Here is a 23,025-nt window from a genome sequence, read left to right as displayed (position 1 = left end):
TTCCTGGATCAGGACTCAAACTCATGTCCCCTGCATTGGCAGGCAGGTTCTCAACCACTGCACTGCATCAGGGAAGCCCAGGATGTATTTTATTTTATTTTATTTATTTATTTAAAAAAAATTTTTTTAGGTATCTATTCTTTTTTTAAAATTTATTTAATTAATTAATTAATTTATTATTTTTGGCTGCGTTGCGTCTTTGTTGCTGCGCGCGGGCATTCTCTACTTGCGGCGAGCGGGGCTACTCTTTGTTGTGGTGCACGGGCTTCTCGTTGCGGTGGCTTCTCTTGTTGCGGAGCACGGGCTCTAGGCGTGCGGGCTTCAGTAGTTGTGGCTCGCGGGCTCCAGAGCGCAGGCTCAGTAGTTGTGGCGCACGGGCTTAGCTGCTCCGCGGCATGTGGGAGCTTCCCAGACCAGGGCTTGAACCCGTGTCCCCTGCATTGGCAGGCAGATCCTTAACCACTGCGCCACCAGGGAAGCCCCCAGGATGTATTTTATATAAGATGTTCTGCTGTGATTCAAGTGTGATGAGTGAATGAAGAGATGCTGAATCTGACATCTGACACTAAGGGCCTGGCCGTTTGGTTTGACGCCTAGTACAGGATTTTACTTCCGTTGACTAACACGTTCTCTTTCACAAGCAAAGTAGAAATGGAGTCCTGAATATTCTTCTTGTCACCACTGGTTGGTACTCTGCTTTTCGTGTATCTCCTTCCAGATTTCACCCTATCTTTTCCCTTCCCACCTCGAGCAAACTTCTCATAACGGCCTAGAGGGGCTGCCCCCAGGGCTCTGCTCCCTTCCCTCCTGGTGGCTCTACAGTGTGGCTTTCCCTCTTCCCCTCCAAAGACACGACTCCTGCAAAGGTCGGTAGCCACCTCCTGATGGTCAAACTTGACAGACTGTCATTTTTATCCTATTTGTTCCTTCTGAGCAGTACATCCCATTGGTCAGCTTCCTCTTAAAACTCTGCTCCCTTTTCCTTTATTAAATCCTCTGGGCAGTAAAGGATGAACTCAGCAGGTCTGGGTTGTCCAAACCCTGCACATTCCAAAGACAGGTTTGGACCTTGACTGGTTCCTGGAAAATAACCTCTAAGTCCCTGGAATATCTTACCTCTTAAGAGTGTCTGTGGCCACGCCAGATAATTTATGCTAACAATGTGATTTACGGTGGGGACCTTGGGCCACACAGTATCAGCCTGTCCTCCGGAGAAGCTAAAGACTGAGTAACTAGGGTCAGCCATGTGGGCAGTCATGCGAGCAGACTGACCCAGAACAAAACCCCTGAACACCAAGGCTTGTGTGAGCTTCCCTCGTGGGCAGTACTTTGTGCATGTTGTCACGCATCATTACTAAGAGAATTAAGAGCTGTCCCTATGACTCACCAGGAGAAGAAAATTACACGCTTGTGCCCAATCTCTCCTCTGCCCTACATGCCTTTTCCCTCTGCTGATTTTAATCTATATCTTTTCACTGTAACAAACTATAATCGTGAATATAACAGGTTTTCTGAGTACTTTGAGTCCTTCTAGGGAATCATGGAACTTGAGGGTGGTCTTAGGTACCCCAGACAATGGCCACTCTCTCAGTGCAGTCCAAAAAACATTTAAAAAATGACCTTCTAGATGTGGTAGATATATACAATGGAATACTACTCAGCCATAAAAAAATGAAATAATGCCATCTGCAGCAACTTGGATGGACCTAGAGATGACCACACTAAGTAAAGTAAGTCAGACAGAGAAAGACAAATACCATATGATATCACCTATATGTGGAATCTAAAATATGATACAAATGAACTTATCTACAAAACAGACTCACAGACATAGAGAACAGACTTGTGGTTGCCAAGGGGGAGGGTGGTGGGGAGGGAAGAAATGGGAGTTTGGGATTAGCAGATGCAAGCTATTATAGAGAGGATGGATAAATGACAAGGTCCTACTGTAGAGCACAGGGAACTATATTCAATATCCTGTGATTTACCATAATGGAAAAGAATATGAAAAAATATATATATGTATAACTGAATCAATTTGCTGTACAGCAGAAACTAACACAACATTGTAAATCAGCTATACTTGAACAAAATAAATTTTTTAAAAAGTGACCTTCCAGTCTCCATTCACTGTGATAAGTGCTGGGCATAAAATGAATGAGCTTTCACATATTAAGGAGTTTAGAGCCTGGTTCGGAAGGAAGTTGGCGAGAGGAGCCTGACACACACAGACAGCTCATTCCCATAAAATGCTGATACGCACGCACTTGACAAGTATTATCATTAGTTGTGCTATTAATTACCTCATCTATTTCGCTCCAGAACATAAGCTCTTTAAGTGGAGGAAAGAGTCTAATTCATCTTTGTAGCCCCAGTGCCTAGGTACTTCAGTAAGTGTTTTGTTTTGTTTGTTAAATCACTGAAAAAGAATGTAAATATCTCGTTTAATATGTTTTCCACTTACGCTTTTGGGAGTATCAATCCCTTGATACAGCTGAATCTTCCCCATCTTCCACCGTTCATCCGTGCTCCTGGTCTTCTCCCATGCCAGGGCATTATTACTGTTTTTCACAAACACTCGAAGTTTCCCTACTTTGTTTCCAGCCAGCCGGTAATGAAAGAGCAAACAAAAGTTGCTTTGGGGTTGCAGGTCGGGGAGGACAAGTTTCAAACGGCCGATGTCCTTCTTCTGACCTGCCAGGACCGGAACTGCCATATAGTAGCCAACAGCTTGAAAGAGAAGAAAAACCCACAGTTAATGAGGCCAATGTAAAGGGTTTGGCTATAGTGTATAAAATAGCTGTAAAAAATGAACGCTAGTCTCCTATAGGGAAAGCTGAAGTCCTTTTCATTTCGAACATTTAGGAACAAAATTTTCATGCTAAAATGGATTTTAGGGATCACGGGGCTGAAGTTCTTTGCTCTCCAGAGAAGGTAACTAAAAGTCGGAGAAACTGAAGAATTTGTTCACATTCACAAAGCTTGGTAATAGCAGGTATGGGGCAGGAACCTAATTAAATGGTCTTTTAGCACTGTAGGTGACTTTCTGCTAATGGAGAACTTGTGTTCCAGAACTTTCCACATTGGTTGTTTGAACCTTGGAAGGCATTTCCCCGCTGAGTTGGTATGTATGATGGCCAGTTCGTTAGGTGGGTCCACAGTGCGGTATTTAATCCACAACATACATGACTTTGTACCAATGGTATCATGGAGCTTAGCCACCATGTGTAACGTATCACTCCAAGTTCTGATTGAAGATGGCAGGAACACAGGTCACCTTCTGTTTCTAAGATCCTTTTCCCAAGAATTTTTTAACCAGTGTGGTGGATGTTTGCTCATCTCCAGTCTTCTAGTTGTGGCTTTGATGGACTTGGGCAAAAACTCTCATAGAGTGGGGTTTGAAGAAGTTGACAGGAAGAAAGAATTCCTCTAGAAGCCAGGAAAAAGACACGGTGGGTGGGTGAAGTCTTCTGCTAGCCCACAGACACTCCCAGGACCCAGGTTGACAATGTTTTGGTTTTCACTGGACCCAGAGACTGTCTGGTCTTCTTCCCCAGTCAGTGAGTTTGCCAGATTCAGAAAATAAAAATACAGGCTGCCCAGTGGAGTTTGCATTTCACACAAACAACATGTCTGAGATATACTAAAAAGTATGCGTTGCTTATCTGAAATTTAGGCATCCTATATTTTATCTGGCAGCTCTTCTAGCTATACTCTCTTTTGTGACCCATTGTGGTAGGTTTCCCTTTCACGCCCAGCTCAAGCCCACTTTGATCTGTCCTTGAGATTTCATCCTTCTAAAAATGCTGATTCATCCCATGTTTCTTTTTTATATTTAACTCTGTAGGGAAGAACCAGCCCACCTAGAGATCTGATGGAGGCTCAGGAAGGGAGGGAGGACAATCTGAGTGATGCAACAGCTGAGAACCCCAGGGTCATTTCTGAATGAGGTGTTTGTAAATAGGGGACTTGGACCCTCTACCCTAATCCCAAGTTCTAAAAGGAATTTTTGTTAGGAGATAGCTGAGCCTATACATCCCCAAATAAACAATTTGGTAAAGATCTGGATTTCCTAAAGGCATAACAGTTATCTCTAATTATAGAGTCAGCCTTAAATGACAAAGATTCGATTTATGCTCCAAATGGGATCAGCCAGCCAAATGCTCTGCCCAAAAGGAAGTTAGAGCTCATCGACAGTATTTAAGTAGGCAGTGGAAAGCAGGCAGCTCAGAGCTTAGGCAGAGAAAAATCCAAGGTTAAGTGGAAAGAAAGAAATCCTCAAGCAATAGAAGGGAAATTCCAGTCCAAAAGTTCAGATTGCTGATGTGATGCTCATTACGGTTTCAATGCTCTGAGGTGTAACTCTATGAAAACTCCAGGTTTAGGCAGAGATCATGTTTCCTTTCCAGATTCATATCCCCTGCCTCCCAAACCCAAAGCAAAACCACAGAGCACCACAGCTGGTAAACTGGGGAAAAGAAACAATTTCCTTCCCCCTTTCCCCAAATACTCTTAACCCTTATACGAACTCCCACATCTGTCTCTTAGCAGTAGGAGAGTGAATATGGAAGAGGTTTGCTGGAGAATCCTTTGCGGGGGTGGGTAGGTGAGTGGGAGAGGGATTAAGGAGGAGAATATATGCTGACCCAAGTCAATCATTCATCAGGGGAGACTTGGGAAGGTCTAAAAGTTTCCAAACTTTCAAACAACCCTGACCACACAAGTGATAGGAAAAATGACCCTCCCGTCATTGGAGCTCTCTTTCCCTGGGCCGTATCGCAGAACATGAAATAGTGAAATCTGAATACCATTATCTCGGTCAGCAGGATTCCAGTCGAAATCATCTTCTATATCCTGTTTCCAGTCACAGACCCCGTGGTCAAAGCTGCAGTCAACTGAGATATTTAAATCTGCTAAGAAAAAGGGTGCATTTCATCAACATTAAGAGCATTACGAAAGGGAATTCCCTGGCGGTCCAGTGGTGAGGACTCCACACTTCCACTGCAGGGGGCCCGGGTTCAGTGTTCGAACCCTTGTCGAAAACTAAGATCCTGCAAGCCACGTGGCGCGGCCAAAAAAAACCAAAAAAGCATTAGGAAAATGTTTAACACTGGGAGCTTTGGAAGGCGATGCCATGTTTTCAGTTGCTGTCAAGAGTTTAGGGAATTTGGAGGACTTCCCTGGTGGCGCAGTGGTTAAGAATCCGCCTGTCAATGCGGGGGACATGGGTTCGATCCCTGGTCTGGGAAGATCCCACATGCCGTGGGGCAACTAAGCCCGTGTGCCACAGCTACTGAGCCTGTGCTCTAGAGCCCGCAAGCCACAACTACTGAGCCCACTAGCCACAACTACTGAGCCCACGTACCACAACTACTGAGCCTGCGCTCTAGAGCCCACAAGCCACAACTACTGAGCCCACATGCCACAACTACTGAAGCCCGCGTGCCTAGAGCCCGTACTCCACAACAAGAGAAACCACCTCAATGAGAAGCCCGCGCACCACAATGAAGAGTAGCCCCCGCTCGCCGCAACTAGAGAAAGCCCGCGTGCAGCAATGAAGACCCAACGCAGCCAAAAATAAAATAAATAAACAAGAGTTTAGGGAATTTGGGACTAGCAGATGCAAACTATTATATATAGGATGGATAAACAATAAGGTCGTACTGTATAGCGCAGGGAACTATATTCAGTATCTGTAATAAACCATAATGGAAAAGAATATGAAAAAGAATATATATATATATATAAAAAACAGTCACTTTGCTGTATACCAGAAGCTATCACAACACTGTAAATCAACTATACTTCAATTTAAAAAAAAGAGAGAGCTTAGCCAAGCTACTCCACAGTATCGCTGCCCTGGCATCCGTTTTGTTTGGCACCACGGCCTGCGGGGGCCTCTAACGGGCACTAGCCCTTGTGCAAGTGCACGCCCTAGATAAGAGCCTGCAGAGTCACGAGTAAAAGTGAGTTCCTGATATGACTTCCCCAACAGCCCCTGTGATCGACAGTCTCCCCTGCGTCCCAGGGCCTTGCCCTTGTGCACTCCTTAGATAAGACCCCCTCGTAGCTTACCAAAACCCCTATTGTTTTTGTTGGAATCCAGCAATCCAGGCTTCGCCCAGCAACCCCAAAGCGCTCCACACATGGACCCTAATAGAGGTGTGTGCCCCACATCCTGCCTCGACTTCCCTCTGTGGCCCCTGGAGGCCTTGCCATGTAGTCCCCCAGGACCCAGAGTAATAAGCTTCTCCATCTCAATTTCTTTTGTGGGCTTTTGTTGAACCATGTGGCACCCAGGGGCTCTACTTAACGAATGTTAATTTAACAAATCCTAACAAGTGCATGGACTACAAGGCCAGTTAGTACAAGCTTTGAACCAGTGCCTCTGGTTACTTTTATGTAGATTGGGGTCAGCAATCTAACATCCTGGCCCACTGCTTGTTCTTGCAAATAAAGTTTTATTGAAACACACCACGCCCATTCATTTACATATTGTCTATGGCTGCTTTTGAGCTACAGTGACAGAGCTGACAGATGCAACAGAGACGGTATGGTTCACAAAGCCTAAAATATTTACCATCTGGCCCTTACAAAAGAAGTCTTGACCCCTGATGTCGGTGTCAGAAAACACCACTGGGAAAGAGGGGAAAGACTGAGATGCTTCTGATTCATAACAAATGCCAGCCTCTGGCTTGGATTTGGGGGTTTTGGCAGTTTATACTGAAGAATAAAGGACTGGCAAGGAAAGGGGAAAAGCTAAAGAGAGAAGTGGCAGCAACTGGTTGTTGACTCATTACGAATTGCAAAACATTTTCATGTACCTTACATCATTTGATTTGGTTGTCACAAAAATTCTACAATCAGGCCCATTTTCAGGAAAGTAAAACTGAGGGTCATAAGTGATTTGTCCAAGTCCCCCAGACACTGAGGGCTGGAACTGGACCTGAATCCTAAATCAGACTGAAATCCAGACTGTCCGTCTGCACATATCTTAAGCCAGTACAAACACATGGCTTCTTCTCTCACTTTCCTTTCTTCCTAACCCCTATTTTTCCCTATTCCAGCAAAGATATTTTATTTCTAGTCCCAGTTTTAAAATTAAAAGATGGCAGGGGGATGGGATGAATTGGGAGATTGAGATTGACATATATACACTATTGATACTATGTATAAAACAGATAACTAATGAGAACCTACTGTATAGCACAGGGAACTCTACTCAGTGCTCTGTGGTGACCTAAATGGGAAGGAAATTCAAAAGGGGGGATATATGTATATGTACAGCTGATTCACTTTGCTGTACTGCAGAAACTAACACAACATTGTAAAGCAACTATACTCCAATAAAAATTAATAAAAAAAAGGAAAAATAAATAGATAAAAAGATGCCAGGTAACACTTGCTTCCAGTTTTCAATATTCTTTAGTGAGTGCTATTACTCGTTTGATAAGTTGATGTTAGCAGCCCACAAATAATGCAACATAAATTTTTCAGTTGGTTTATAACTGTAGTGGCACGTTTGTCCCAAACTCTCCCTTCTTCCGTGTCATGTGGGACGTGGGGAATGTAAACTGGGGCAACCATTCTGCCACGAGATAAAACTCAAGGCTTTGGTTTCCCCAGCACCATATTTCATTTGTATAGCGCTTTAGGGTTTACAAAGTACTTTCAAATACATTCTCTGATTTAATCCATACCACCCTCCAAAACACATGCTGTTGGTGCTGCACCAGTACGTGTCGGCACGTTATGTTCCCTTGCAGGCACAAGGCTTTCTACTGCAAACACCACAATTCTCTGAGTGAGGGTATTCTCTGGCTGGAGCATGCTTCGCCCAAGCCAGGCAGACCAGAATACCAGGGAGCTCTTTCCCTGGGAGAGCTCTCAACCAGTGATGGACACGACTTGGTGGTTAGCTACCTCTGCTTCCCTGCCTTTGGGTAGGACCACTAAGTGCTGGAATTGGACCTGGACCCGAAGTCAGATTGGAATCCAGGTTCTCTCCAGTCTTGTAGAGGGTCCAACTGGGATGGAGATCCAGTTGCCACAGTGGTGTCCTTCCCTGATTTTATGGCAGGCCAGGAGCACCAGGGAATTAACACCCTCCTGGGAGTGGCCTTCAGTCAATGGCAGATGGGAGTTGGTGTATAAATACCCCAGCTCCCTTGCCCCTCCAGTAGGATAATTCTGAGCCACGTGTTCTATACACCGGCTCCCAGATTCCCCAGTTGGATCCAGCTCCAGGCACCTACAGTGGAAACTTGCTCAATGACATGTCCTTTATTGCCTCCTTCTCTTCCCCGGTCTCCAACCGCTGTTTCCTGGAATCACCGCCCACATAAACCACTTGCACACAAATTCTTGTCTCAAGGTCTGTTTTTGAGGAAAGAACAGCCTAAGACAGCACCTTAGAGAGGAGTGTTGCTCTTATTCTGACTTTACACATGAAAGCCATGAGACTTCACAAGCCTAAGTGACCTGCCCCAGGCAAACAGCAAGTGGAAGAGTTGGGGGGCCCACCTGAGTCTACTCATTGAGACTGAGTACTCCGGACACCTTATTCAAAGACCTTTAAAATCAGAGGCATAAGCTAATAAGCAAAATTGTAAACTTGCTGTGTTTCATTGAGGATTATGGAAGAAAAAGTAAAGTAAGAAACCTGGTTGATTTGGGGATCCAAAGAGGACTCAAATAATTTATTAATGTCACTTAGAAGTGTAAAGCAGAGCTGGGGCAGAAGTTCCAAGCACCTAGAGAAGGTAGCTTATCCCCTGAGCTATAAAACATTTTCTTCCTAACCAGGAAAATGGGCAATAAGATGTTTGATGCAGAGAAATTTAAAAAGCGGAACACTAGGACATCTCTGGCGGTCCAGTGGTTAAGACTCCACGCTTCCACTGCAGGGGGAGTGGGTTCAATCCCTGGTCAGGGAACTAAGATCCCACATGCAGCAAAAAAAAAAACAAAACAAACAAAAATGTGCGACACTTAGGAGAAATATGGAAGAAAACAAGATGCCTACAGGAGCTGGGTCATGGGTCACTACCCTTGGAGAGTTTTTCGTAGAAGCTTCTCAGATTAAATTTGGAGGAGTGAAGTAGAGAGGTACTTTCTTCATGGTGGAGACTGTCCTATAAACTAAAAGGACAGAATTGGAGAAGTAATCACGGGGTAAACACAGAAGGAAATCCAATTAGCATAAGCTTAGGACATGTATAGTGGTAAGTGAAAGTTTGAAAAGGAAAGAGATCAAGGCATTCATATTTACACGAAGTAAAAGGGATACATATATAGGTAGGCTTTCCCCTGATGTCTGTGTAGAGACGCGCATGTAATCTGTCGTGGGTAGTGAAAGTGCTAAATAAACTCAGAGGAAATTAGGGATCATGCCTAAGAAATTCCAGATCATGAGGCTTTGCTAGAATGATCACAAAAATGGTCCCAATTTTTACCCCTCCCTGTGTCCACGCTCTCTGCAATATGACGTTGTCGTGCCTTCCCCAACTCTTAAGCCTGGGCTGGCCTTATGACTTGCCTTGGCCAACAGAGTATGACAGAAGCCATGCTGTGCCAGTTCTAGCCTAGACCAGGCCTGTGTGCCTCTGCTCTCTTTCTGGGAACCCTGCCACTGCCTCACAAGAACAAGCTTGGCTAGCCTCCGGGAGGATGAGAGACCCCATGGAGCAGGGCAGAGTCAGCCCAGGGGTCCCACCTGAGGCCCCAGGCCTGCGAGACAGCACAGCTAAGATGAGCGAAGTCACCGAGCGGGCCCACAGCTGATGCAGACACGTGGGCGAGCCGCACCCAGACCAGCTCAGATCAGCAGAACTGCCCAGCCAATCCACAGAGTCACATGCAAAGCTAAATATTTATTGATATAGGCCCAAGGGTTTGTGGTTGTCTGTTACAAAGCGCTACTGTGGCAATAGGTAACTGACACAGGCACTTAGGGCCAGATTTTAGTACACGATGATATTCAGGTCGTGGGTCACCATGGGTTGGAGTTGAAGCAAATGAGTCATTTTCTGCCATCTCCATACATAATGATCCGCCTCACTTCTTTACTCTAGGTGTCAGGTGGAGAGGTGGAGAGAAGACAGCCTTATAGTATCATAATCATTGGTATTAATCACATAAGGACCTGCTATTTTCACACTGGCACTGGGTATCATGATGTAACGATTTTTCCCTTGGGTATTTAGGAATGAAGCAGTGATTCACACACAACCATCTCATCCTATGAAGAAATGAAAGGACCACGGGACACCGTGATACAGTGTATACTCGGAAGAAGGCATCACTCACCTCTGTGTTCCAGTCGGGATGCTGTAGCTTTTCTTTGGACCAGAACCAGATCAACTTCACCCGCTTCGTTCACCTTAGGGGCTAACAATGAACACTTGATCAGTTAAAAAAAAAAAACAATAAAACCCTAAAGCCTCACGTGCTAAGAAGGTATGAATGAATGAACAAAGAGGGTTTTATCATATACAGCTAGCCCTCCATATCCATGGGCTCCACAGCCACAGATTCAACCAACCACAGGTCGAAAGTATTTTTTTAAAAATCCAGAAAGTTCCAAAGAGCAAAACTTGAATTTGCCTTGCGCGCCAGGCAACTATTTACACAGCATTTACATTGTATTACATATTTTAAGTAATCTAGAGATTACTTAAAGTATATGGGAGGATGTGTGTAGGTTATGTGTGAATGCTGCACTATTTTGTATAAGGGACTTGAGCATCAGGGATTTTGGTATCGCATCAGGGATTTTGGTATCGCATCATGGATTCTGGTATCTGTGAGGGCTCCTGGAACCAATCCCCCATGGATACCAAGGGACAATTGTGTTCTACGGACAGAATACGTTACAACTGTATTTCCCTAACATTTCCAAAGCATCCATATTGGTTCCAGTTTCCTCATGTAGAACATCTTTTTCCACAGGTGCGACCTAAGCATCACCCAAGTAACCTAAATAACACATCCCTCCTCACCAGGTTTTGGAAACATACTCTCTTGAGATTTTGACTCTATTAATGGAGATAATGTCATTGGTATGCTAGTTCTTGGACAGGTGGGGCTGAAGCTACTTTTCATTTGGTTAAATCCAACAGCCATGGAGCAGGAACAGACAAGACAAAATATAGAGGGAGCAACAGACGCCTGCTGAGAATGAAATGGAAAGTCTCAGTGTGAGGGATCCAGGGTGGGTTAACATGGAAACCACCCTGGAGGGGCCGAGGCTGGTGATGGGCTCTGCTCGGCCACCAGTGACAAGGGGCAGTTCTCCAGCTCATGCAGGAAACCTAAGCTTAACCCCTCTATAGAATTTTCCTCCAGCTGTCTATCTTGCCTTTTTAGATCATAACCACACAACTCTGAAAATCTCCTTTCATTGAGTGCGCCTGTAAAAAGTGCCTCCACGAAGGAAAAAGGTAGAGCTAGGCAGATCCACCAGGGGGCGCTCTCTGGGGTCTGGGGGTGCGCTGCATGCAAAGCTGGGCGTCCAGACGGCCGTGCTGGCAGGACAAATGGGCTTCCTTGGCTGGGAGCGGAAAGAGGGTCTGCATCAAATAGGAAACCCCCCAGGCAAGGGGAAAGGCCTGACCCTCCGTGCGTCCCACAGCAGCAAATTGGATTTCGTATCTGTGGAAGACTAAGTTTCCAGACCTTATAGAGAGCCCTGCTTCCTAGGACTTAAAGCTGACCCCATCTTACTTAAGGCGTGAAACTGTCTTCCCTTTTTCTCTCATTTGCCAGGAGAAACTACAATTCACTTTTCATAAGATGTATAAATTAACAAAAGTGATACTCACAAAACACATCTCCCCGAAGGCTTTGCTGCTCCTCCACATGGTTTGCCAGGGCTTTCTCATCTCTTCTCTCTTCCTCCAGCTCCTCTTTCTTTCTCTCTTCATCCCTCTTTTTTTCTCCATGAGGGTTCCCATCTCTGGAAACGCTCTCTTCAGAGTTGAAGGGCTGCGAGTCAACCTTAGGGGCAGGAGTCCCCCCAGGTTCTGCGATGTTTTTCATTTTTACCTTCTTTTTCATGTTATTTTTGTGAGCAAGCAACTTCTTGATTCTGTCTTTGATGGTACCAGGTGCTCTGAGGAATCCCTTCACAGAATTTTCAGGGATAACTAAAACCAACAGTAAAAGAGGAGTTCCACATTGGCCAATAATTAGATCTCTCACGAAAAATGGAGCATTTAAAAAGCGTCAAAGTGCAGTACATGAATGCTTCCAGAATCAACACATATGAGGCTCAACCATTTGATATTTTAGGAAGAACTATATTTGCAGCTGTTTTAAGCAGTTCCAATGTTACGGTAGGATCTTAACGACTTTAACTGTTAGAGGACAAACTTTCGTTCTGCTTCAGAGACTACGATAATGAAATACCTGCTCCTACCAAGCTAGGCTACAGATTCCAACGTGATGGATTTTCCAGGATCCGCTAATATTTCTGCTTTCACAGTGGTATTCGCCAAAGCCGCTGTTGCCCACGTGGTCCTGCAATTTGTTTAACTGTGATATTCAAAGATTATGGCTAGCATTATGTTGAACCATATAAATTGCCAATAATGGGCCATTTGTGACCTACAGAACGGTGATTTTTGATTCGATGTATACATACCTAATTTTTCTTCCCTGTTCTCTCTCCCCTTCGAATTTCTTCACCTCAATCAACTACTATCAAAAGCTAAATGATTTTACTTATTGACTATTTATAGAGAGGCATCTATATTTACTGTTTTACATTCATTTCCTATTTCTCATCACTAAATTAAATTCTTTTTTAAAATGCACCTTTAAATAGACTGACAGACATAGAAAACAAACTTATGATACCTAAAGGGGAAAGGGAGGGATAAGTTTGGGATTAACAGACACACACTACTATATATAAAATAGATAAACAACAAGGACCTACTGTATAGCACAGGGAACTATATTCAATATCTTGTAATGGGGCTTCCCTGGTGGCACAGTGGTTAAGACTCCACCTGCCAATGCAGGGGACGTGGGTTCGAGCCCTGGTCTGGGAAGATCCCACATGCCGCGGAGCAACTAAGCCCGTGCGCCACAACTACTGAGCCTGTGCTCTAGAGCCCACGAGCCACAACTACTGAGCCCACGTGCCACAACTACTGAAGCCCGCGTGCCTAAAGCCCGTGCTCCACAACAAGAGAAGCCACGGCAATGAGAAGCCCGCGCACCGCAACGAAGAGTAGCCCCCGCTCACTGCAACCAGAGAAAGCCCGCGAGCAGCAACAAAGACCCAACGCAGCCAAAAATAAAATAAATAAATTTATACCAAAAAAATATCTTGTAGGGCTTCCCTGGTGGCGCAGTGGTTGAGAATCTGCCTGCCAATGCAGGGGACACGGGTTCGAGTGTTGGTCTGGGAAGATCCCACGTGCCGCGGAGCAACTAGGCCCGTGAGCCACAACTACTGAGCCTGCGCATCTGGAGCCTGTGCTCCGCAACAAGAGAGGCCGCGATAGTGAGAGGCCCGCGCACCGCGATGAAGAGCGGCTCCCGCTTGCCGCAACTAGAGAAAGCCCTCGCACAGAAACTAAGACCCAACACAGCCAAAAATAAATTAATTAATTAAAAAAAAAAAGTCTACTCCAAAAAAAAGAGAAAATCTTGTAATAACCTATAATGGAAAAGAATCTGAAAAAGAATATATATATATGTGTGTGTGTGTATGTATAACTGAATCACTTTGCTATACACCTGAAACAAACACAACGTTGTAAATCAACTATACTTCAATTAAAAAAAACACAAACAATATGGATAAGAACAAACTCTCCTTTGACCATCATCCCCAGTTCTAGAGCTCTCCCCAGAGCTAAGCACTGTTATCAGGGTGGAAAGCATCCTTCAGAATTTATCCACACTATTCATTTCGGTTCACACAAATGCACTCAGACTCTCTGTACTATTTGACAGCTGCTTTTTTTATTCATGAATGTCTGGAGATACTGTCATGTTTGTATATATAAATAGTTCTACCTTAAAAAATGTACCTCTAGGGTGCTTCCTCATACTCCCCAGTGGATCAATGACCACTGGGGGAAAATGTTAGTGTAGAACTTGAGAGGTAGAAAAAAAAGGTCTTTTAGCCCAACATCTTTGTTTTGTAGATGAGGCAACTGGGCAACGTTAAATGACTTGCCCAATGTAACTCAGCTACCCAGGGGCAGAGCTAGATTTGAGGGTAAAGCAGATGAATAAGTCTTTTTCCAGTCCTATTTCCATGACATGTTTCTTCCTGCTTTAGGGTTAAGGGTTACTTTTCTCTAACTGCCTCAAATTCCTCGAGATCTGGAGTCTAAAGATGCATGCCCCCTTTCTGGGGATCTAATAGTGATAATAAACAGTATTCAACTACACACTACTATATATAAAATAGATAAACAATAAGGAACCTGCTGTACAGCACAGAGAACTATATTCAATTATCTTGTAATAACCTATAATAGAAAAGAATCTGAAAAAGAATATATATATGAATCACTTTGCTGTATACCTGAAACTAATACAACATTGTATATCAACTATACTTCAATGAAAAAAAAAGAATATCCAAACTGATGCGAAAAAGTAATTTAAGGGAATTCCCTGGAGGTCCAGTGGTTAGGACTCCACGCTTTCACTCTCGAAGGTCCAGGTTCAATCCCTGGTTGGGGAACTAAGATCCTGCAAGCCGCTTGGTGCAGCCAAAAAAATTAAAAAGTTATTTAAAAAGATTAAAAACCCCGACCTTTAAAATCAAATATATTGTCCTTTTATAAAACATCTAGGCATGTGCTAGTCTAAGACTAAGCAAAAAGGGTCTAATACCACTGAATCAATTCACTCAATTCTACAACCTGGATAGAGTTCAGAGGGAAATGAAATAAGGGAGTAGGCACCAATGTCAGTGTCCAAGAAGAATATTACAAAAAGACATTGGATTGAGAGTTTGTTAGAATATTTTTCTTGGCAATATTTTAATCTCTTCTGCTCAGTTCCTTCTCCAACATTTGGCTGATTCGCTCTGTACCAAAATGGTAGAAAAATAAATAAGAAGAGGTCCACAATATTTTGTGTAACCAAAAGGAAAAAGAAAAATGCTTTGAAAATATATATACTCCTAATTAATACATTGCTCTTACTTTGAAATCAATCTAAGGTTGTGAAGACAAGAGGTACATTTCTCTTTTCAATGAAATGTCCTAGTTATTTATCAATGTGACAGCCTGTAGTTACAGGTTCGAAACCAATGACTAATACAAATAATCCATCATTATTCATCTTCGTGAACTTCAGATGGCCTGTTTCAGCTAATCTGCCAGAAGTTGCATAAGCTCTGACTGTAATGTGCGTATATACCCCTTCCTCTGAAGGCTCCACTGTGCAATTCTGTCTTCGGGTCTCTGATTCTTTTCCCAGGACCCAGCATGAAGAATTAACAGGAAATACCCATTCCCTGGAAATTTCCTTTATGCAGTCAGTAACCTAACACTGAAGACCTTTAATAAATAATGAGGAGAGGGTTTCAATCCACACCAGCCAAACCTAAACATCTGCCTTTGTTTTCTGCTTTGAAGTTTTGATTTTTCCTATTGAAAAAAAATAAGTCAAACCATCACAACCTTTGTGGTGCCAACAATTTCACTCCTTCAGTATGTAAAGAGCTGGGGCAAGGATAAAGCAAACTATGCATATGCATGACTATGAATGGATAGATTTGGCTGTATCTAGGTGTTGCTATTTCAAATCTGACACAGCTGATGACGGTTTCTCTTGAAAATTTCTTGATTAGCGTAACATCTTTTTGAGAATATACAAATGTGGGAGGAAGCTGCCACAGTAGGAGGACCTGGCACATTTGGGGATCTCAGACATAAAAACAGGGAATTCCAGAGTTTTCAGATTCACAGGCCAGTCTTCTGTAAACGAGGTTGACAATTTCTCTTTCGGAGAGATCTGAGATTTCTCTAAATATCCACTTTGTCAACAACTCTACCTACCTGAAAATCCTCGCTTTGCTTAGAGAAGACCACTATGATGTGAGAACACCTTTCCCAGGAGGAACATGACTTTGACATTCATTTACCTGTGCCAAGTTCACCACATGATCTCCTATCACCTGTCAGGAGAAACTCTCCTCTCATCTGAGCTTTAGACGTGGTCTTGGGCGGAGAGGCTTAATCATGAATGAGGAACGTACTGCACCATGAGATGCAGGCATCAGGAAGGGGCTAGGATAGCAGAGAAGCTGACCCAGGAGAGTTTGCTGGGGAGGAGTCCAGGAGAGGTGCCCACCCCAGAGGAGCAGCCGTGGGTCCCGGACACACTTATCCTGCCTTCAGGCACACAGCCCTGGAGCCCGGTTTCCTGGGTATGACTCCCAAGTCCCCACACCTTCTCGTCCTATGTCCTCAAGCCCATATCTAACTTCTCTTTGCCTCAGTCTCCCCATTTATAAAGCTGGGATAAGAAGAGGGTATTTGTGAGGCTGAAATGAGTGAACACATGTCAATTACTAAGATTAGTGCCTGACATATATTTGGCCTATTATTTTTAGATTTCATCACCAAAATGTTGAAAATCTTCTACTGAGTTAAAAAAATTTTTTCCAGGCCATACCTCCAAACTTCCGTTTATGTTATTACTGAAAGAAAAAATATTCAATGACCTGGTTGTAGCAACACCTATGCTCCCGAATATGCTCTGTATAAACTGAATTAATAATGACTAAAGCATATTCCTAATGACTAAAGAAGCCGCTTTCCAATGGGAACGATCATTGAATTTTGGTAAAGAAGCCATTGCCACTATTACTCCTATTACTAGTGCATGGTTATCGAACATTTAATAATTCTGGGCTGGAGCTAAGCCCTATATGTGGATGTTTATTGATTATGTATGGATTATTTCACGTAATTGTCAAAACAATATTAAGGGCCAGATACTATTATGTATATTTTGCAGATGTGGAAACTGAGACACTGAAAGGTTAAATAGTTTCTTCTCAGTCCACAGGCAGCTAGGGAGCCAGGAATCAAGCCAAGGTAATTTGATTCCAGAAGCCATGCTCCTGGTAACTAAATGACTTAGTGTCCTTTCCTAAATTGACTGGTACTACCCAAGTTGGGTAGCACTAAAGTTTTGATTTCCTTAGAATGACACACAGCTGCTGTCACATTAAGACCAAATTATCGAACAGTGTATTATTAATACTAACATATGTTAGAACGGTAAAAAAAAAAAAAAAAAAAAAAAAAAAAATACATACATCGACATTTAGGTTGCTTTCTCCTTTGGGTACAGATGGTGCATAAGGATAACTGACTAACTCCTCTTCTGTACTGTCACGTAGGGTCTAAATTTTCCCCAAAACAATGAACTCATAATAAAAGTTGCTATGTTATTATATAATACAATTTACATGGATACAAATGTATTTTACAACGTAGCATCTTATAATGTTGGATGCTAATTGGATGCAATTCTCTCATTTTTGTATGACTTTTCTTTGCACATAAGGGTGGATTTTTTGGCCATCCTTTAAGCAATGTGTGTTAAGACTTTAAGATCAATTTTTAAAAGAGACATGGCTGTCTATTTTACAGAGAATCAATCGAAGCAGAATGGAAAGGACTGGGCAAGGAATACAGTGAATGACCCAAAGATAACTTTCTCTTGTAAATAAATATTCTGGCGAAAGACTAAAGAAATGATTCTGCTGCAGAATGGATAGTAACAAAATGAATGATTTTCAGATATCAAACAGAACATTGTGATGCATTTGAGGTTTCCAAGAATCAGGAAAAATTTGTTTTACCCACCCCCCTCTACTAAGCTTAGAGTTAGATGGTCAAAGAAAAACGTTAAGTTTTCCTGACATAAGAAATGTTTGGGGCTGACCAAAATATACAAACAGCTCATGCAGCTCTATGTCAAAAAACCAAACAACCCAATCAAAAAATAGGCAGAAGACCTAAACAGTCGTTTCCCCAAAGACATACAGACGGCCAAAAAGCACATGAAAAGATGGTCGACGTCACTAATTATCAGAGAAATGCAAATCAAAACTACAACGAGGTATCACCTCACACCAGTCACGATGGCCATCATCAAAAAGCCTACAAACAATAAATGCTGCAGAGGGTGTGGAGAAAAGGAAACTCTCTTACACTGTTGGTGGGAATGTAAATTGATACAGCCACTGTGGAGAACAGTATGGAGGTTCCTTAAAAAACTAAAAATAGGGCTTCCCTGGTGGTGCAGTGGTTGAGAATCCGCCTGCCAATGCAGGGGACACGGGTTTGAGCCCTGGTCTGGGAAGATCCCACATGCCACGGAGCTACTGGGCCCGTGAGCCACAAACTACTGAGCCTGCGCGTCTGGAGCCTGTGCTCCGCAACAAGAGAGGCCGCGATAGTGAGAGGCGTGCGCACCGCGATGAAGAGTGGCCCCCGCTCGCCGCACCTAGAGAAAGCCCTCGCACAGAAACGAAGACCCAACACAGCCAAAAATAAATAAATAAATAAATTAATTAAAAAAAAACAAAAAAACAAAACTAAAAATAGAACTACCATACGACCTAGCAATCCCACTACTGGGCATATACCCTAAGAAAACCATAATTCGAAAAGATACATGCACCCCAATGATCATTGCAGCACTATTTACAATAGCCAAGACATGGAAGCCACCTAAATGTCCACTGACAGATGAATGGAAAAAGAAGATGTGGTACATATATACAATGGAATATTACTCAGCCATAAAAAAGAACGAAATAATGCCTTTGCAGCAACACTGATGGACCTAGAGATTATCATACTAAGTGAAGTCAGACAGAGAAAGACAAATATCATATGATATCATTTATATGTGGAATCTAAAAAAATGATACAAATGAACTTATGTACAAAACCAAAACAGACTTACAGACTTCAAAAACAAACTTGAAAGGTGGGGGAGGGATAAATTAGGAGCTTGGGATTAACAGATACACACTACTATATATAAAATTGATAATCAACAAGGACCTACTGTATAGCACAGGGAACTCTACTCAATGTTTTGTGATAACGTATGTGAGAAAAGAATCTGAAAAAGAATGAATATATGTATATGTATAACTAAATCACTTTGCTGTACACCTGAAACTAACACAACATTGTAAACTGCCTATACTCCAATAAAATTTTTTTAAAAAAGAAATGTTTGGGTTGATGTAGGATTTATAATTTCTAAACACTGGGCTACAACACTGAAAACGCGGGTTGCAAACGGCTACCCCCTTGCATGCTTAAAGACAGTGCCTTCATTTCGATGTTGATAACACACTGTGGTTTCAAGAGGGAGCAAATGATCGAGAAGGAAGAGGACACCAGATTTACTCTGGCCAGTTCTTCCTAATCCCTTTGATTCTTTGGCTTGCGGGCAGGGGTGGGTACACGGAGGTGAGTTGCCCACTTACTGACACAAGTGTTTTTCCAAGGCACCTTTTTTTTCTCTGCATGGCATTTTTTTTTTTTTTTTGCATTCACTTTTATAGGATTTCAGAGTCAAGAGGAGCTAGACCTTAATGAATATGACTGAAACTGTGCTAATAACAGTCACAGCCTGAGCTAACTTTATTGAGCATCTACTATGTGCCCAGCTCTCTCCACCTATATTAGTTACCTCATTCAAATCTCGCAACGAACCTATGAGAGAGCTACCGGGAGGAAGGTGGGCTCCCCCAAAGCAGAACCCGAGAGGAGGATTTGGGTGCAGGTGGTTTACTCAGGAGATGGTTCCAGGAGGCAGAAGTGGGGGAAAGGGCACAGTGAGACGGGAAGGGAGAAAAGTCGAAAAGGTACCTCAATGGGCAGGTAATCACTGTGGGTGACTGCGGCTCAGTCCTGCAGGGGACGTCTGGGAACCAGCACAGAACCCACCTCAGAACTGTTCCGCTGCACAGGGGAAGCTGGGGGATTTACGCACAGACCCCTGGCTTTCACTGCTTGAGGACTGTCCCCAGGGGTGTGAACTCAGGGGTGTCCACGGCACCAGGGCTCGGGGCATGCACAGAACTGTCCACCCGCCTCACTGAAATTAGGGGTCTCCAAGGGACTGTGGCCTGGCCCCTTATGAGCACCCACCACAGGACCACCAGGAGCCCCATTTTGGATAGGAGGAAACTGAGTTTAGAGGGGTGGAGCAACTTGCGAAAGGTCACAGCCAGCATGGGGCACAGCTCAGGTTCAAGTTCAGGCCTTCCTCGCCCCTGAGCCTGGGCTGTTGACCATTACATCACACAGCCTGAGACAACTGAGGCCGGAACAGATGTGTGCAAATTTGGTGGCGTGAAGGAGCCCTTGACCACTGATCCTACGTGGAAAGCTGACTTATTCCATCTCTTCTCTGAGGGCCTCTCAAAATTATGGCATCTTTCCCCCCATCCCCCCCGTGCACAGCCCCGCACAGGCAGCCAGTCTCTCTCTCTCTTTGGATAAAGTTTCAGAAGGACACCATGGGCACATCTACACGGAGGGAGAGAAACCACAGAATCAACATTGAGTAGCCACCGAATCCCAACTGCAGCCCAAGGCGGGAGTCCGTCCCGGAGGCCCCGGTCCCCACTCCACGGGGTGCAACCCCACCCACTGGCCTTCGTCGGCTTTGGGAAGGCAATTTTATTTTACATTCGTCAAGATATTTATGGGCACAATGTCTGCTTTTCAACACTTTTTTTTCCCTTCCAGGTTAAATGCTGCCCGGTTCTTTTGGCAGTTCTTCATAGAATGTGATTTCCCGACTCGTTTTCTTTGCTTATATTCTTCTGTACCTCATCTCGTCCAGTGCCACTGGGGTATGGTGAACCTTTTATGCGTGTGCTGCTCAGGGTCCACATGGTGTGGACCGTTCACTTCTGCCATCACTGAGCGGCCGCTCTGTTGTGTCATTGGGAGCATCGGCCAGATGCGGGCACGGGATGGGATACAGGTCAAGGGACCGCTTGCGACCGTATTTACTGGAACATGTGGGAACGCTGCTAAGGGGCCTGTGAGAGAGCAGGGTCAGGGCAGCCAACAAATCCAGGCACGTGATGAGCCAGTGCTAAAAGGCACATGATCAGAGGAGAAACCTGGGTGACTAAACACAGCGGGACACGGTTGGCCAGGGGAGGGACGGTGCTGTAATCGTTGCTGGTTTGTCTTGGTAGACATTCCGGGCTCTCACCATGATCTCTAGTTTTCTTCTCTTTCGGGACGCACAGCAGGATTATATATATATTTTTGGCCCTGATTCCAAGCTGAATTAAGTAAGAGCTGGTGGGTGACTGTCCAAGCTTCTTTCCATGCTGTGACAAACCCTACAGCCTCAGATTGATACCGTGGTACCATAAGACGGTGGGGCCTCTGTCAGCCTGGGTTCCTAAGTGACAGCATGGAGGAGAAACGGCCTGACAACTCTCTCTGGATATAGCACGAGTGACAAAGAAACTGTGATTGCTGTTGTAACTGTTGACAGCAGTGACATTTTCTTGTCATACATTCACTGTATCAGTTTCAGAGTTTACCACCCGAGCATTGATGAATTCAGCAGCAAGAACCACGGGACTCGGCTAGCCAACAAAAAAAGTGAATACAGGCTTGAGGATGATGATAAAGTGACGTCAGCTCCATACTTTGTTTCGGTTGTGCATTCCGGAAAAAGTCATGATTCACATGGTTAAAGACCTTCTGTGGTTCTGGGCCACTGACAACTCGGGATTGCTCGTCACTGCGCCATAACCTGGCCTATCCCAAGAGATGTATTTGCTCAGTGTCACTTGTCCTCAAATCTTATTTTCGGTATTTGAAAATACGTTGTGACCAGAAGAACCTCCAGAACGCTTGCTGTACTTTAAGCACAGTGCCTATGGCTTCCGTGAAAATTGGAGATGTGGTCTGATTAGCCGAGAAGACAAGCCTGAGGCAGAGGTAAGTTTCCAAACACTGTGTGCACGCATCTCGCAGCTCCCCAACACACACACACACACACACACACACACACACACACAGAGGGAGGAACAGGAGGGCGACATGGAGAGAATGCTTTATGGGGAATAGCGAACACACCATGACCGAGTGTACTTACCAGAACACTGAAGTCCACTGCCTTTATATCCCTGCTTGCACTTACACTTGAAGGATCCTTGGGTATTGAGGCAATTGGCATGGAGGCTGCACGTGTGGGTGTCCGCAGCACATTCATTTATATCTAAAAAATGTGAACGGTCCCATGAATAATCCTGTGGTGATAGCACTTGCTGAAAGATTACCCCTTGAACTTGAGTAACTCCAGGGTCAACCACTCGACGTTGCCAGTGAACGCTGTGTGGCCTGGGAGCCGAGAGGTGTTGAAGACTCCCGGGCCTTGGCCCAGAGCCCCGGCTTTGCCTGACGCCCAGTAGGTAGGGAGTGTGTCTGCAGCTTGCCTTCCCCACCGCAACCTCACCTCCGGCTTATCAGCACTACTGAAATCTCTAAGATGTCCAGATGTGATTTCTGAACTTTTTCACCAGCCTAACTTAGAACTAAATAACAGTATCAGAAAATAAATTCTATACATGGAAGGGCTTGGAACTCCTAAACAACAAAGAACAAGATGGGTAGGAACCGCTGACATCATCTGAAAAATCTGAACATTTTGTTCAAAGGCTGCCAGGAGCAGGGGTGAGGCTGGTCTGAGCTTGTCTGCTGGGTTTAGACTAGGAAAGTTTGCCGAATGCCACCCAAGTGAGAGCTTCCTTGGCCCTCTTCTCCCTCCGACTTTCTTTCTACACTTATCATATGCACACAGAATAGGCTATTGTTTTTAACTTAGGCACACGGGGGCTCAGGTGCTAACCTTAATCACTTTTCAAATCACAAAGGTTTGTTTCCCCGGACAGCTCTCCACGTGGATTCCCACCCTGTCCAACGGCACCTCCCTTTAGGTATCAGGAAACAGGCTCCGAGTCTGTGACACTGCAGA

The 23,025-nt window shown here is 44.2% G+C and overlaps 1 protein-coding gene and 1 pseudogene across 3 annotated transcripts in view; both read right to left on the bottom strand.

Moving 5' to 3' along the window:
• The window catches only part of LOC309620924 (aldo-keto reductase family 1 member B10-like), a 164,575-nt pseudogene that overhangs the window by 31,555 nt on the left and 109,995 nt on the right, over window positions 1–23,025 (bottom strand). The window lies entirely within an intron of this gene.
• Window positions 1–23,025, bottom strand: part of EGFL6 (EGF like domain multiple 6) — a 63,608-nt gene that overhangs the window by 2,902 nt on the left and 37,681 nt on the right. Inside the window, exons 7-11 of one of the 2 annotated variants that reach the window (XM_082375702.1) lie at window positions 22,147–22,269; window positions 11,823–12,146; window positions 10,309–10,389; window positions 4,809–4,910; window positions 2,465–2,730 (exon numbers count right to left, since the gene is read on the bottom strand). In XM_082375702.1, coding sequence (XP_082231828.1) covers window positions 2,465–2,730; window positions 4,809–4,910; window positions 10,309–10,389; window positions 11,823–12,146; window positions 22,147–22,269 — 896 coding nt within the window. The remainder of the gene's footprint in view (window positions 1–2,464; window positions 2,731–4,808; window positions 4,911–10,308; window positions 10,390–11,822; window positions 12,147–22,146; window positions 22,270–23,025) is intronic. The other variant, XM_082375703.1, reaches the window with a different exon arrangement.

Source organism: Balaenoptera borealis (genome assembly GCF_965194805.1).
Source record: "Balaenoptera borealis genome assembly, chromosome: X".
NCBI classification, from domain to species: domain Eukaryota; kingdom Metazoa; phylum Chordata; class Mammalia; order Artiodactyla; family Balaenopteridae; genus Balaenoptera; species Balaenoptera borealis.
The sequence above is the reverse complement of the archived record's forward strand: the minus strand, read 5'-3'. Positions and strand labels throughout refer to the sequence as shown.